Consider the following 15,102-nt stretch of genomic DNA (forward strand, 5'->3'; position numbering starts at 1 on the left):
ACAGAACCTACAAAAGATGCTGCATATGGAAAAATTGAAGGTCAGAAGGTATCTGGAAAAAGTGAAGTTAATTACTATAAGAAGAAAGATTTCTTGAATTAGAGAAATGATGTATCCCTCTGTCAGAAGATGCACAATGCATGTCACCAATACAAGCACCACCTTGAAAGGAAAAAGGCTGTCATTGAGAAGTAAAGAAATAATTGCCCATTGAGCCAAAAGTGTCACTAGTGACAAAGAGGAAGACTAACAAAATCTTTGCCAAAACTGCAAAAGAGCTTGACTGGCACATCAACAGGTTGTGTCCAAGGGAGAAAAAGATGAATGTATTGGATTATTTGTATATAGTTAATGTACTTCAGTGTTTATTTTACAGATTTGTTCTGAAACGAGAGAAGTATAATATATTTGCTGCAAAAATTGAGAAATTATTGTGACTTAATTATTATGTGAACACTGACATGCACTTGAAATACCTTCAGCATCAATAGTATTGGAGAACAAATTCATGTGACTAGAAATAGTGTGAAATTATTCAAGTTTAACATTTTGGTAAGTTTATTAGTTTTCCAAATGATTATTTTCATTTATTTTATGATCATAATTTGTACCAGGAGCAGTTTTTTATGAGTGTAAAATGCATTTTTGGCCTGGACCCCTGGATCAAGGTTGCAGACTCTTGAGACACCATTTGGGGAGGACCCCAAAACCCCCATTACAAATTTTTCAGCATTTTATGGAAGACCAAAATCATGTCTGTATAATTGACCTGAATATCAGTCAGTCTTCATTATTTTGTACCTAACACCATGTCATGCGTGAATGGCAGTTGTCTTCAAGCAATTGGTTGATTTTTGTCCTCTTGTTTGCAATTTTGTTGGATCCAATTTTCAGTTGGATAACATATTCAAACTGCTGAGTTCAACCAGATATGATTTATTTCTCAATGTTTATGTCAATGAGCAATGTGTCATGTGTCATCAGACATAAGCGATACACTACAGTATGGAAGACTACGCTACATACACAGAGTGCATGGATATATTTTATTCTTTAATTCTCATGGTTTAACAAAAGGAATAAATGATAATACAACATTAATTTCTTTCTTTTTATTATCAGATAAGCATTTATCTATTTAATTGCAATGTACGGGGTGGGGGGATGCCATTTATTTAATTTCTTAAATCTTGGGAAATATGACCAAGGTGAATCAAAAATTCGTTATTAGTTCTGGGACAGGAAAATTGTTTTTTATTGTGTCCCGATATATATGGTAAATATAGTACCTCTCCAGAGCTCACACTTGGTCCTCTAGGTGGCCTTGAATTGAAGTGCACAGAGGAGACAGGCATCACTGCTTCCTGATTTTAGTAGTAGGTCATTCATGCCCATTGTTTATGCATCACAGATTTGGGTAAAATGTTGTATTTTTACATTTCTTGGACACATTTCATTCTAGAATAATGAAATCGATGATATATATCTATTATTACCACACCATTAAAATGAAAAGAAGATCATCATAATTTGTATTTCATCTTTTACTGGCTTTAATAAAGAGTATGCATTTAATGAATTGCACAGGAAAATACAGGACAGGCAATACAGTAATGATGTGAATAGATTTTCAGGGCATTAAATTAATACATGATATGGATAGATTTTTAGGGCATTAAATTAATACATGATATAGATAGATTTTCAGGGCATTACAGTAATACATGATATGGATAGATTTTCAGGGCATTACAGTAATACATGATATGGATAGATTTTCTGAGCATTACATTAATAAATTATATGATTAGATTTTCAGGGCATTACAGTAATACATTAATTGATAATGATCTCAGAATATTACCAGTTCTCAAAGAAATTATTTTGTAGACACAGGCCAAGGGCTAGTGACTTAGAAAATTTCACAAGCTGACTGAAACTTCTCTAGAACTGACTCCAATTTCAGTGTGCCCAAAATTGCCCCTTTTTATCTTTTTCACTCATTGCTGAAATTGCTTCACTTCAGTTATGAATAAATAAAATCAAAGTCACATTAAATTTACTTGTGTGTTTATTTTGATCTCAAATTTTTTTAGGCCAAGTAATGTTTTTGTCAAGGTCCTGAGGTCAGCCATTATCAAATTGCTCTTACAATGCCCCGTTTACTCAGTGGATCAGTATGTCTTGATTTATACAAGAGATTAGATTATTTGTCATATATAGGCTCCATCCATATCTTTTTGATGTATCACATGGCTTACACTGGTAAATATCTGGTTGATTGGCAGCCTTCAAAGATGGTAAAGGAAGGTGAAGGGTAACAGTTTTGTCCAGTTTCTATGATATATAGATGTGAAAGATTACATTTTCATTTTTCTGGGATGGCTAGATTTTTAAGATAGTGGGGTTTCTTGTTGTACATTGACTAATTAGGTAAGTGGCCTAAGAGATAGTTAATTTACTAAAAAAAAATATTTCTTTTAGATTGACTGAAAGAGATCAAATTGTGGATACTGCATCCATTGTAAATGATCTTTCCTTGAAGAGTGATCCTGTTTCCCTTGTATTTTACAGCTCCTCCACAAGATGGTGCACAAACTAATTTATTTGAAGGTAAGACATTTGCAGAAGTTTTCAGTCTGTCTCTCACAAGTCCATATATGGTGTTTAGTTAAACATTTTTATTTTACCTTTATTGGATTCATGGCTGTGTTTATCCATAATGTACGTTTTTATGTTTTCAATCAGATTTAGTATACTTGTTTTTCTGGAAGATAGTCCAGCATATCTATGCCCTTGCATTCAGGAAATGAAGTCTAACTGAATTTATTATCTTGCCAGCAAATCATTACTTCACATGGCCATTAATAGTAACATCATTGACATCAAAGTTTTGTTAACTTTCAAACTTGTAATATGATTCTATGTTGAAGCTGTGTTAGCTTTCCAGGCTGTAAGATTGTTCCATATTGAAGATTTGTTAGCTGCCCAGGAAGTAGGGTGATTCTGTTTTTAAGTTTTATCAGCTTTTCAGGCTGTAAGGTGAATCTGTATTGAAGTTGTGTTAGCTTTCCAAGCTGCAAGATGTTGAAGTTTTGTTAGCTTTCTAGGCTGTAAGATGTTTAATCTTTTTTCTTCCAGGCTGTAAGATGACTCTTTGTTCAAGCTTTGTTAGTTTTTTATGGTGTAATGCGATTGTGTGTGATGTTTTGTCAGCTTTCCAAGTTATACAATGATTCTTTGTGATGTCTTACTAGCTTTCCAAGTTTTCAGGCAAAAATAACCTTATGGTATGGTCAGGCATTCATTTTCTGTTGACTGTCCACATTTGCTATTTTCAGCTTCTCAAAATTCCATGTTTGCATACAACATTCTGGCAAGAAACCTTTTAAATTTATACATAAACAGCTTGTCTTCTATCAAATATAGACATTGTTACTAAAACTTTAAGAAATTGTAAACATTTTTTTTCTTAACCATTTTCCATTTCAAGAAATTTAAACTGAATATACAGATTACTTGAGAAAGATCTAATATTTCCTTCGAAATTCTTGAGTATTTTGAATTATGTATTTTGCACTGAGTTTCTTGCATGTAGAATGGATAACTATTTGTCCAAATTCTATTAATCTTACAACTAATTTTGATTACATGAAACACATTATCAAATGAGTTTTTCCACATTTTTCTTTGGTATGTACCTTGTAGCATCAGGGTAACAGAGTGTGTAATTAAGTTTTTTCTCTCATGATGGTTGATATTTTCGTGATATAGAAAAAATAAACAATGCAAATAAACAAACTTAAGATGAAATAAGGAGTGGTAAAGATACACAAAGAAATACAAATTTTATGTCTAACTTCAGATAAAGGTCACAGAGCTGATGGAATACATTATTGGCATCTTACAAGAGACTGTTATCTTGAGAGATGACAATCATTGCTCTTCCCTTGAGACAGACTTTACTCTAATGCACAGAATTAATGTTTATTTTTTATCTTATTATTTAAGTCATTCCAATTTTATTTTCAGATCTCCAGTTGAATTCATCTGTTGATTTGACTACACTGGACAGCAGTTTATATAACAGCCATAGCAGTATGGCTAACCAGCAGGAAGTGTCTGTTGAATCAGGAAGAGATCAGACCCATGTTAAACTAGTCATCAGTAGTACGAATCTCATTGAAGAGGATCACATTGGTGCAATGGATAGTGAGTAATAATTAATTTATGTTGATGGATAGTCATTGTGAATATGTATTTTGCCTGTTTGAATGGGTTTGCCTGTACTGTTATACAAATCATTCAGCACCATTAAGGATATAGACTTCAGATTTTGGAGATTGGTTGAGAGTGGTCTTTAGAATGCTCAACAGTTATAGAATTTTTCTCCATCCCTGTAGGGTTGTGTTGGGTTTTGGGGAGGTGACATTTGCGCATATATATTGGTAGGTAGGGATAGGTGGAAGTGCAGACATCTTGATAAACTGCATGTTGCAGCTATTGTCTTCATTTTATGGAATGGATAGGGATCAGTTGTCATAGGTATCACTCAGATGCAGTATTGGCGACAGCTGTCCTTACTTTGTGAGCTGATACATGAAGCAAATTCATTTGGTCACGGGTTATTTTTAATATGCAGAACAAATAACTCACTTTATCCAGGATGAAAGTCTCTGTGCTGATATGTCTATCTCTCTCCCTGTGATGGGGTAAGAAGAGGCATGATATCGTTAATTCAACTGCTTGATCCTTCTAAAGTACCATATTTACTGTATATGTTGGGACACTGTATTTTGTAGGGACACCATCAGTAAGTCTTGAATGTAATATTTTTATGCACTTTATGTTCTGTGACACATCATTTTTCCAAGTCACAAGTTGTGGGAAACTTTCTAAATCATTTGGAAATTATGTGTTGGAAAATTCACTCCAACTGAAGTTTTATTGAAACAAATATAAAACTGCATACTTGAGATAATCCTCTTTAATCCACATCATCTTTCTTCTGTACATGTACAATCCATTTTTTTTAAAATGTATGAATATAGTTAATAAATTGCTCTAACAATGCCCTGTTTACTCAGTGGATCAGTATGTCTTGATTTATACAAAAGAGTGTTGCTGTTAACACAATTATTTTGTAATCATTTTTGCAGACTCCAGACTGTGCCATGTAGCAGTGGAGCCAACCCTATCCTCACAGAGAGACCAAAGAGAAGAAAAAGAACTTTAGATTTACAATTCCTTTCTTCCTTGATAAGTTTTTCTCAAACAATAAATATTTTTTTCAAATAATAAATCTTCCTACTAACAACGAATTTGAAAGTCCAGATAAAAATAAGAAAGTCCAACAATTTGAGATGATAAAAGAACTATCAGAGTGAAATATTGACCAAGTGACAAGATTTGCTATATGTGATGTTTATTTTTTTCCTGATATTATTAACATTCATATGCAAAATACACAATTAGTGTATTTTTGGAACAAGAGTGTTTGAATTTTGTTTTTCTCCACAACCCATGCCATAACCTAGGATGCATTTGATGCATTAATGTACATCGACAATGTACAAGCCTCACTGAATGTAAATAGAAATATATCTGATTTATAATTATTGCTGCAGCACAGAAGTTTAGCTTTTTGTTCTTATCTTATGAAAGTTGTATAACTGTTACTTAGCAATAAATGTATTCCATGAACAATTTATCCATTGATTGCTCAGTATAGGTTTTGTATAATAAATAGCAATAAATGTATTCCATGAACATTTTATCCCTTGATTGCTCAATGTAGGTTTTGTATAATAAAGAGCAATAAATGTACTCCATGAACATTTTATCCCTTGATTGCTCAATGTAGGTTTTGTATAATAAATAGCAATAAATGTATTCCATGAACATTTTATCCCTTAATTGCTCAATGTAGGTTTTGTATAATAAATAGCAATAAATGTATTCCATGAACATTTTATCCCTTAATTGCTCAATGTAGGTTTTGTATAATAACATCATAGATCAAGTATATTATTATACAATAAGATCTCCAGAGCACAGGAACTTGGAGAGTGAATGTCATATACAAACACTTGTCTAACTGAAATTGCTTATATTGAATCTTATTGAAATTATTAGCTAAACGTGTCCCATTTGGTATAAAGAGACAAGGAGTACAACTGCCACCATGTTGTTCTTTTTGTTCTTTTTACTTCCATGATATGACCCTATTCAGATGATACATGTCTTTCAGTGGAATGACAAAACAAAGGCATACTTCTTGATGAATATTGCATTTATGTTTGTTTTATTAAGTGGAAATACAAAATAAAGGCACAGCTCTTATATTTTATCTCATTTAAGTGGAACGACAAAAAATGGCAAACCTCTTGAAGAATACAGCATTTATGTTTTTTCTATTTGTTATTTGTTTGTCCTTTTAAGTGGAGTGACAAAACAAAGGCACACCTCAATTTCATGTGGCATTTATGTTTTATCTCATTTAAGAGGAATGACAAAACACCTCGATTAATGCTGCATTTATGTTTTATCTCATTTAAGAGGAATGACAAAACACCTCATTAATGCTGCATTTATGTTTTATCTCATTTAAGAGGAATGACAAAACACCTTGATTAATGCTGCATTTATGTTTTATCTCATTTAAGAGGAATGACAAAACACCTCGATTAATGCTGCATTTATGTTTTATCTTATTTAAGAGGAATGCCAAAACACCTCGATTAAAGATGATTTATGTTTAATCTCATTTAAGAGGATTTACAGAACACCTCAATGTTATCTCATTTAAGAGGAATGACAGAACACCTCAATGTTATCTCATTTAAGAGGAATGACAGAACACCTCAATGTTATCTCATTTAAGAGAATTTACAGAACACCTCAATGTTATCTCATTTAAGAGGAATGACAGAACACCTCAATGTTATCTCATTTAAGAGGAATGACAGAACACCTCAATGTTATCTCATTTAAGAGGAATGACAGAACACCTCAATGTTATCTCATTTAAGAGGAATGACAGAACACCTCAATGTTATCTCATTTAAGAGGAATGACAGAACACCTCAATGTTATCTCATTTACATGGATATTTAATGCCCATGATGAGGTTTAACATATCTGACAAGAATCCGTTCATTGTTTTGTTTTGCATATTATGATTGCTTCAAAACACACCTTAGTTATTATTTCAAGGTACGAATGGAGTTAATCAATATATGACAATCTAATGCAAGTTTCCCTGGAAGAGGTGTGTGTCATGCAGCAGCCATTTAGGATATACGTAGCAAAACTATGGCTTGATTGTTGTTAGTGGATTTTATGCATATCATAGAACTATTAGACTAGTTGTATTTTGGAGGATAAAGGATGAAACTGGTTTATCTGAATTTATGTTCAGTATTATTCAATATAAGCAGTTTTGTTTGCATTTGTATTAGTATATGAGACCTACGACTCCACAAATTCCTATGCTTCAAAGTACTTACACTGCCACGTGTATAAGTTTCAGCAAGTTAGGAAACAAATTTTAAAATTGAAACACAATTGGAGGCATTACATAATGAATCATTTTACCAATATTCCTTTATGTGTAGGACTTTGTTTTTCAATACCCAAAATGTAGCTATTATACTTTCTGTGACTTCTTTTAACGCAGTCCCCGAGTGGCTGAGTGGTCTAAAGCGCTCACCATTATGGATCATTGTCATCTCACCTCTGTCTGCATGAGTTCGAGCCTCAGGCTCGGCTAATGTTGATACGTGAGAAAGCCTGCCAGTAGCTTCTCGTGGGTCGGGAGTTTTCCAGGGTTCTTCCTCCACCAATTATATATATCAAACCACATTATAGGGAGAACTACAGTATACATTGAGCTGCAATATATTGAAAATAATGCAATAAACGGAGCTATTGGAGCTGCCAAAATTAGTTATAATCCTGGTTAAGAAAGAAATAAACATAAAACACTAAGTCTTATTTCAGTCCTTAATCTTATAAATTGGTATTATTCTGGGCATGGTTCTATTATGGCATTATATGCAGTAAAGTGAATAAAGAGGGAGAATTGTAGCATTTTTATTGGCACATCACTATCATATGGTGTTTTTATCCTGGCAATAGTTTCAGTTTTCTTTTATTAGTTTAATTTCAAGATTGATGAAATGTTTAAGCATATTAAACACATTTTTAAAATGTTTATTTTTTTCCTCTATAGCTTTACTTGCGTCAAATGGTTTCATTTTATATGTACAAAATGTTATTTTATTTAGGCTCTACTTGTACCAAACAGCATCATGTAATTTAAAAGTCATTATGTTCATGTAATTAGTTAAACTTTTTGGTCTATTCCAGAATTTGGCATGGTGTTGGGAAACTTCTAGTAATTGACAATGCATATTGGATGTGTTTTAAGTTGTCAAAAAAAATAACAAATTGATTGTTGCTGCTTTCATTTACCTACCCCTGCTGACTACCCCCAGCATATCATTTTGAGATAAGTTTCATCAAATCATATTTTATACAGTCTGTTTGAATTCATCACTCCTCCATTTTAATTGGCTATTATATATATTTGATAAAATAGCATTCAACGTTCATTGCTTACTTATAGCTAATAGCTGAAAGAATCAATCATGTATTCCAACTCCAACATCTTTATTTGACTGGTTCTTTCAATGCTTGTGTTTCATTTATTAATCTAAAGTGAGTATTTGCTGCCTCCAAAAATGCAAAGACAATTTAATTTTGTTGCTTTTCAGTGTAATCACAAACAATGAAGAATTTGATTTTCATCTAGTGCTGTTGTCAAATGATTCTCACATTTATTCTAATAACAATCAAATCTAATTAGCAACCTTTCTAATGAACTTGTGCATTTGTGAATGTAAATGCATATAATGGTCCATGTTGGTCCATGGGGCCTGTATTAGTCCATGGGTCCTGTATTAGTCCTTGGGGCCTGTTTTAGTCCATGGGGCCTGCATTGGTCCATGGGTCCTGTATTAGTCCATGGGGCCTGTATTAGTCCATGGGGCCTTTATTAGTCCTTGGGGCCTGTATTAGTCCATGGGCCTGTATTAGTCCATGGGGCCTGTATTAGTCCTTGGGCAGTATTTCTTTAACCAGCAGCCTCATACACAATGAAAGTAACTGATGGGATGTGTCCATTTCAGATTTTAGCAGTATTAGAGGCCAAACTGATTAAAATCATAGCAGTATTAGAGGCCAAACTGATTACAATCATAGCAGTTTTAGAGGCCAAACTGATTAAAATTAAGATGTCTAAATTAATGGAGATTGACAGGTGCAATATCAGGTCATGGTCTGTTGACATTACAATTCACCAATCAGGATATTGCTTTCAAATTTAAACTGCTATGGTGGCCTAGTGGTTAGAACATCCACCTTGGGTGCAGGAGGTCATGGGTTTGATTATGGTAAATAGTTATCAGACATCAAAGTACTATTAACCAATTTAGGACAAAACTAACTGAGACCAAATGCATTACAATAACATTTACGCTATGTAACATGATACAAATGTATTGACTGTGATACAATTATAAAATGATATTGTAATATTGTTCCTTAATTACTGTACTTAATTACTATACTTGCATTGTTATTTACTACTTTATTTATGAGCCATCTCTTGCATGATCAAATTATTTTCACTTTGTTTCTGTGTGCTGAATATATTAGGCACAACGGCTTGACAATTATTGTTTCCATCTCCAGAGTACTGTATAATGGTATTTCAGAATTTCACTTTGAATACCGGAGAGTCTTTGAAAATTTGCAAATTGATTGCATCAGTTTGTGAATGTATTGGCAATTTTCTTGGATGTACTGTAATATTAGTAAATGTACTGGGAATATCTACATTAAATTTTTTTTTCCCACTGATCTCATTTGGCACAAATGAATTTCCGTAGAGATTTAGTATGTTTGGTTAGTTTTTACCAAAAATGTTATGATGACTGACATTTCACATTTAAGAACTGGATAAACATTTCCAATAATGTAAAAGTTGTGACAATTCAGAATTGTTTTAGTTACTTGCTACAAGTATATGGATTACTCCTAGACTCTTGTCCAGTCATCCAAATCCTACTAACTGTAATGTAATTATGCAATGAATCATGTCTTACTGGGAATTCTATTACTCACTGACTCCAAACCAGTCATCAAAACCCTTCAAGTTTTTATGTAATTATGTAATGAATCACATCTTACTGGGAATTGTTTCACTGATATTTGTGTTACACTCTAGATAAATTAACAGGTGCCACTCACAGTCAGAGAGTTGATTTTGACACTCTGAAACACTTTAAATTTTTGAATTTGGAGTAAATATGATTTTAGTAATCTCACTAATTGTTTTTTTTTTTCTTCTCGTTATCTTTCCTATTGTAATGTTTGGTAAGACTGACACAGAACACATTTTCCTGAATTTTTTAATCCATTTCATAAAAGTAAACATCTGTATATAAAAACAAAACACATGTGTCTTCCTTCTGAATGGCAAGACATATATATCACTTTTAAATTAAAAATAACATCAGCCTCATCATCAAAATATATGTTTAAGTGCTGTGTTTATTTCCAGTGTCATCATACAATTTGCTACAGTGCTGTTTTTATTTCCAGTGTCATCATACAAATTGTTACAGTGCTGTGTTTTACTCCAGTGGTGACAGCATCAGTGTCATAAGAAATTATGTGGTTTTTCAAGTCATGTATCTATTACATCACCTTGCTATATTGTGATTTGGTTATTTCTCAAGTCATATATTTGCTACCTTAACTTGCTGAACTCATTGGAAACTTCCTGATGGCAACAGTTTTTACCAATATCCTTAGTATACCTGCCTTACCTGAATATCCAGAAAACAGGCAGCATGGTTGTACACAATTTTAGCATGTTGCATTAAAGCTTTTGAAAGTCACATATCTTCTACATCTGCTACTGTATTAAACATTGGAATAATACTAACTTGTCCATTGGTTTATAGCTCGACTCACTAGGTCTTACTGTCAATTGGTTGTAGCTAGACACACTAGGTCTTACTGTCCATAGGTCTTACTGTCCATTGGTTTGTAGCTAGACACACTAGGTCTTACTGTCAATTGGTTTGTAGCTAGACTCACTAGGTCTTACTGTCAATTGGTCGTAGCTAGACACACTAGGTCTTACTGTCAATTGGTTTATAGCTAGACACACTAGGTCTTACTGTCCATAGGTCTTACTGTCAATTGGTTGTAGCTAGACACACTAGGTCTTACTGTCCATAGGTCTTACTGTCCATTGGTTTGTAGCTAGACACACTAGGTCTTACTGTCAATTGGTTGTAGCTAGACACACTAGGTCTTACTGTCAATTGGTTGTAGCTAGACACACTAGGTCTTACTGTCCATAGGTCTTACTGTCCATTGGTTTGTAGCTAGACACACTAGGTCTTACTGTCAATTGGTTGTAGCTAGACACACTAGGTCTTACTGTATATTGGTTTGTAGCCAGATATACTAGGCATTACTGCATATTGGTTTGTAGGCAGATATACTAGGTGTTATGAACTCACCACCATATGCACAAAGCTTCATCATTATAGTGACTTTCAGTGTTGACAAAACGTTTTTGCATCATACATTTGTCCTATCATTACTTTGATTTTTGATATATAATATTGCTTAAGTACAGGTCCAAAATAGCTACCTGTCAATTTAAGGAAGTACAGAACTATGTACTGTTTACATTTTATTAACAAATATATGCCTTGCAGACTTGAATTTTTGTTTAATTTTTGTAGGATAATTAATTTTTGTGCTTTGCATATTCTGGCTTTTTTACTGGTTTTTTCATTTATATTTTACACAAAAATACTGGTTATGTTACATTTTTGTACAGACTTTAACACATCTGCAGTTAGCTGTTTACATTTTCAGACAGACTGTAGAGTCTGTAGGACTGTATAAATGAATGTCATGCACCTGTTGTGGTATGTTTATGTCAGCCATTTCTTCTTCATGGTAAATTATGTTTGCTGTGCAGCTTGTATACATCTACATTGGGTGAAACTGATGCACTAAACCAGACTGCTGGTTTCTGTTACAGACTGACAAAAGTACTAAACCAGACTGCTGGTTTCTGTTACAGACTGACAAAAGTACTAAACCAGACTGATGGTTTCTGTTACAGACTGACAAAAGTGCTAAACCAGACTGCTGGTTTCTGTTACAGACTGACAAAAGTACTAAACCAGACTGCTGGTTTCTGTTACAGACTGACAAAAGTACTAAACCAGACTGCTGGTTTCTGTTACAGACTGACAAAAGTACTAAAACCAGACTGCTGGTTTCTGTTACAGACTGACAAAAGTACTAAACCAGACTGCTGGTTTCTGTTACAGACTGACAAAAGTACTAAACCAGACTGCAGGTTTCTGTTACAGACTGACAAAAGTACTAAACCAGACTGCTGGTTTCTGTTACAGACTGACAAAAGTACTAAACCAGACTGCTGGTTTCTGTTACAGACTGACAAAAGTACTAAACCAGACTGCTGGTTTCTGTTACAGACTGACAAAAGTACTAAAACCAGACTGCTGGTTTCTGTTACAGACTGACAAAAGTACTAAACCAGACTGCTGGTTTCTGTTACAGACTGACAAAAGTACTAAACCAGACTGCAGGTTTCTGTTACAGACTGACAAAAGTACTAAACCAGACTGCTGGTTTCTGTTACAGACTGACAAAAGTACTAAACCAGACTGCAGGTTTCTGTTACAGATGGACAAAAGTACTAAACCAGACTGCTGGTTTCTGTTACAGACTGACAAAAGTGACTTAGTAATTCAACCTTTTAGCAAAATACAAACATTACCATTGTGTAAGCTACAGTTAGTAGAAAATGCACCTCTTGACTTCATTAGAAAATATGAATATAAGGTTGTGTCTGGTGCCAAAAGTCACAGGTTCTGCTTCCATTGCAGGATAAAATATGTGATTCAGAACACCTACATTAGCATGTGGTTTTCCTCTGCACAGGGAAATCAAACCCTGTGAAAGTTCCGTCCCATGGTATTTTGAGTAGGCTACAGCATACGTTTATTAAAGTAATCCATGACAGTTGACAATGTTTTTTATATGAGTAATTAAAACATTTTAAAAACATGTGTCTCACTGAATTGTTCATCATATTTTGTGCATGTCTACCTGTCTATAAATATATCTACCTTCTCTGTGTGTCAATATTACAAGATGTATCTTCAGTAACTTAAAAATACACAATGCATGGTCCTATTTGTTATGAATGCTGACTTTAACTGAAACTCATCCTTGACCTTAACTCACCGATGATATTTATAGTTGACATAATGGATGGTTGCTTGAATGTTGGTATACCAGCCATGGTTTATGACATTTGATGGTTGCTCAAATGCTGACATATCAACTATGGTTTATAACCTGTTTTTAGTGGTTGCTTAAATTGTGACATACCAGCTTTGGTTTATGACATTTAATGGTTGCTTAAATTTTAACATACCAGCTATGGTTTATGTCATTTGATGGCTGCTTTACTGATGACCTATCAACTATGTTTTTTGACATGAGATGTTTGGTTAAATATTGACCTATCAACTATGTTTTATGACATGGGATATATGTATAACTGTTGACCTATCAACTATATTATTTTGTTATTGCGTGTATGTTTAATTGTTGACCTATCAAATATATTTTATTTACATGGGATGGCTGCTTAAATATTGGCTTACCAACCACGTTCCTGTCTTGGTATGCATGCTTAACTGTGGACCTATCAATTATGTCTTATGACATTGACATGTTTTATGACACTGACTATTGACCTATCTACTATGTTTCATGACTGGTAAGTATGCTTAACTGTTGACCTATCAAGTACTTTTCATGGCATTGAATGGTTGCTTAACTGTTGATCAATCAACTATTTTTCATGACACAGAATCATTGCTTAACTGTTGACCAATCAGCTATTTTTCATGACACAGAATCATTGCTTAACTGTTGACCTTTGAAATATTTTTCTTGATGCAGGATGAATGCTAAACTATTGATCTATCCACTACATTTCATGACATGGTCCTTAACATTTTACCAGTCAAACATGTTTTGCATTTTCATTAACACATCAGCTTTCAGGTTTAAGATTAAGTTGTGAAAATTGTGAACATTCTTTAAAGTAACAAAAAAAATCGAAATATTCTAATATGAATAAAGAGGACATCTTCACATAAATGACTGTGAAAACTCCATTTTATACCTCATTGTAATGCAACGAATGTAAAGATAGAATATAGACATACGTAACAACTCCCCTCTTAAAGAAAAGAATCTACTATGAATAAAGAGGACATTGTCACACAAAAGACTGAAAACTCCATCAAAATATGTTATTAACTTTTCAGGTTTCAGTAAAGTTTAGGGGAGATATCTTAGGGACATTTGTACTCGGGAGTTTTGGTTGATGCCGTGGAAGAAATCTTAGATTATTACAAAGTTGAACCATGTTTTACACAAAATACTTTGATATATAAATATGAGAAAGATGGTATTTAGTATTTGAATCCACCTGATTAAACCATCAACCTGAATTTTAACAGGTTCAATATTAATATTGATTTAAAAACTTATTTTATACCTCATTGTAATGCAACGAATGTAAAGATAGAATACAGACATACATAACACCTCCCCTCTTGAAGAAAAAGAAAGATTTATGCAAAACAATTCTTTTTACATGTGCGTCAAACATATGTAATTAAAATTACATAGGAAAAAAGATGTATTATGAATGCCACAAAATATATATTTAAAAAAATATTGTAAAAGTACATATGTAATTAGATCATCTTTTCCCTTGGTGTGCCTGATTCCAATGTTGTGAAGATTGAGAATTGTTTAGCTACATGCTACTTGTAAATTGGTTATCCACTGACTCCTTTCCAGTTATCCAAATCCTACCAGCTCTGATGCAATTTATTAATGAATCATGTCATACTGTTAATTGGAATACTCACTGACTCCTGTCCAGCCACCCAG

The 15,102-nt window shown here is 33.4% G+C and overlaps 1 protein-coding gene across 36 annotated transcripts in view; it reads left to right on the forward strand.

The window, feature by feature from the left end:
* LOC149782373 (uncharacterized) overlaps positions 1–15,102 on the forward strand; it is an 86,933-nt gene that overhangs the window by 54,140 nt on the left and 17,691 nt on the right. For 6 of the 36 annotated variants that reach the window (XM_089933747.1, XM_089933751.1, XM_089933749.1 and 3 more), the window contains 3 exons: positions 2,575–2,613; positions 4,033–4,212; positions 5,160–14,302. In XM_089933747.1, the coding sequence (XP_089789873.1) occupies positions 2,575–2,613; positions 4,033–4,212; positions 5,160–5,236 (296 nt within the window). In that variant the 3' untranslated portion in view covers positions 5,237–14,302. Of the gene's footprint in view, positions 1–2,574; positions 2,614–4,032; positions 4,213–5,159; positions 14,303–15,102 lie in introns of those variants that run through there. The other 30 variants (XR_016414353.1, XR_016414355.1, XR_016414363.1 and 27 more) reach the window with 30 other exon arrangements.

The sequence above is a fragment of the Sinohyriopsis cumingii genome, chromosome 15, assembly GCF_028554795.1.
Source record: "Sinohyriopsis cumingii isolate HCF-2022 chromosome 15, ASM2855479v2, whole genome shotgun sequence".
Lineage (NCBI taxonomy): Eukaryota > Metazoa > Mollusca > Bivalvia > Unionida > Unionidae > Sinohyriopsis > Sinohyriopsis cumingii.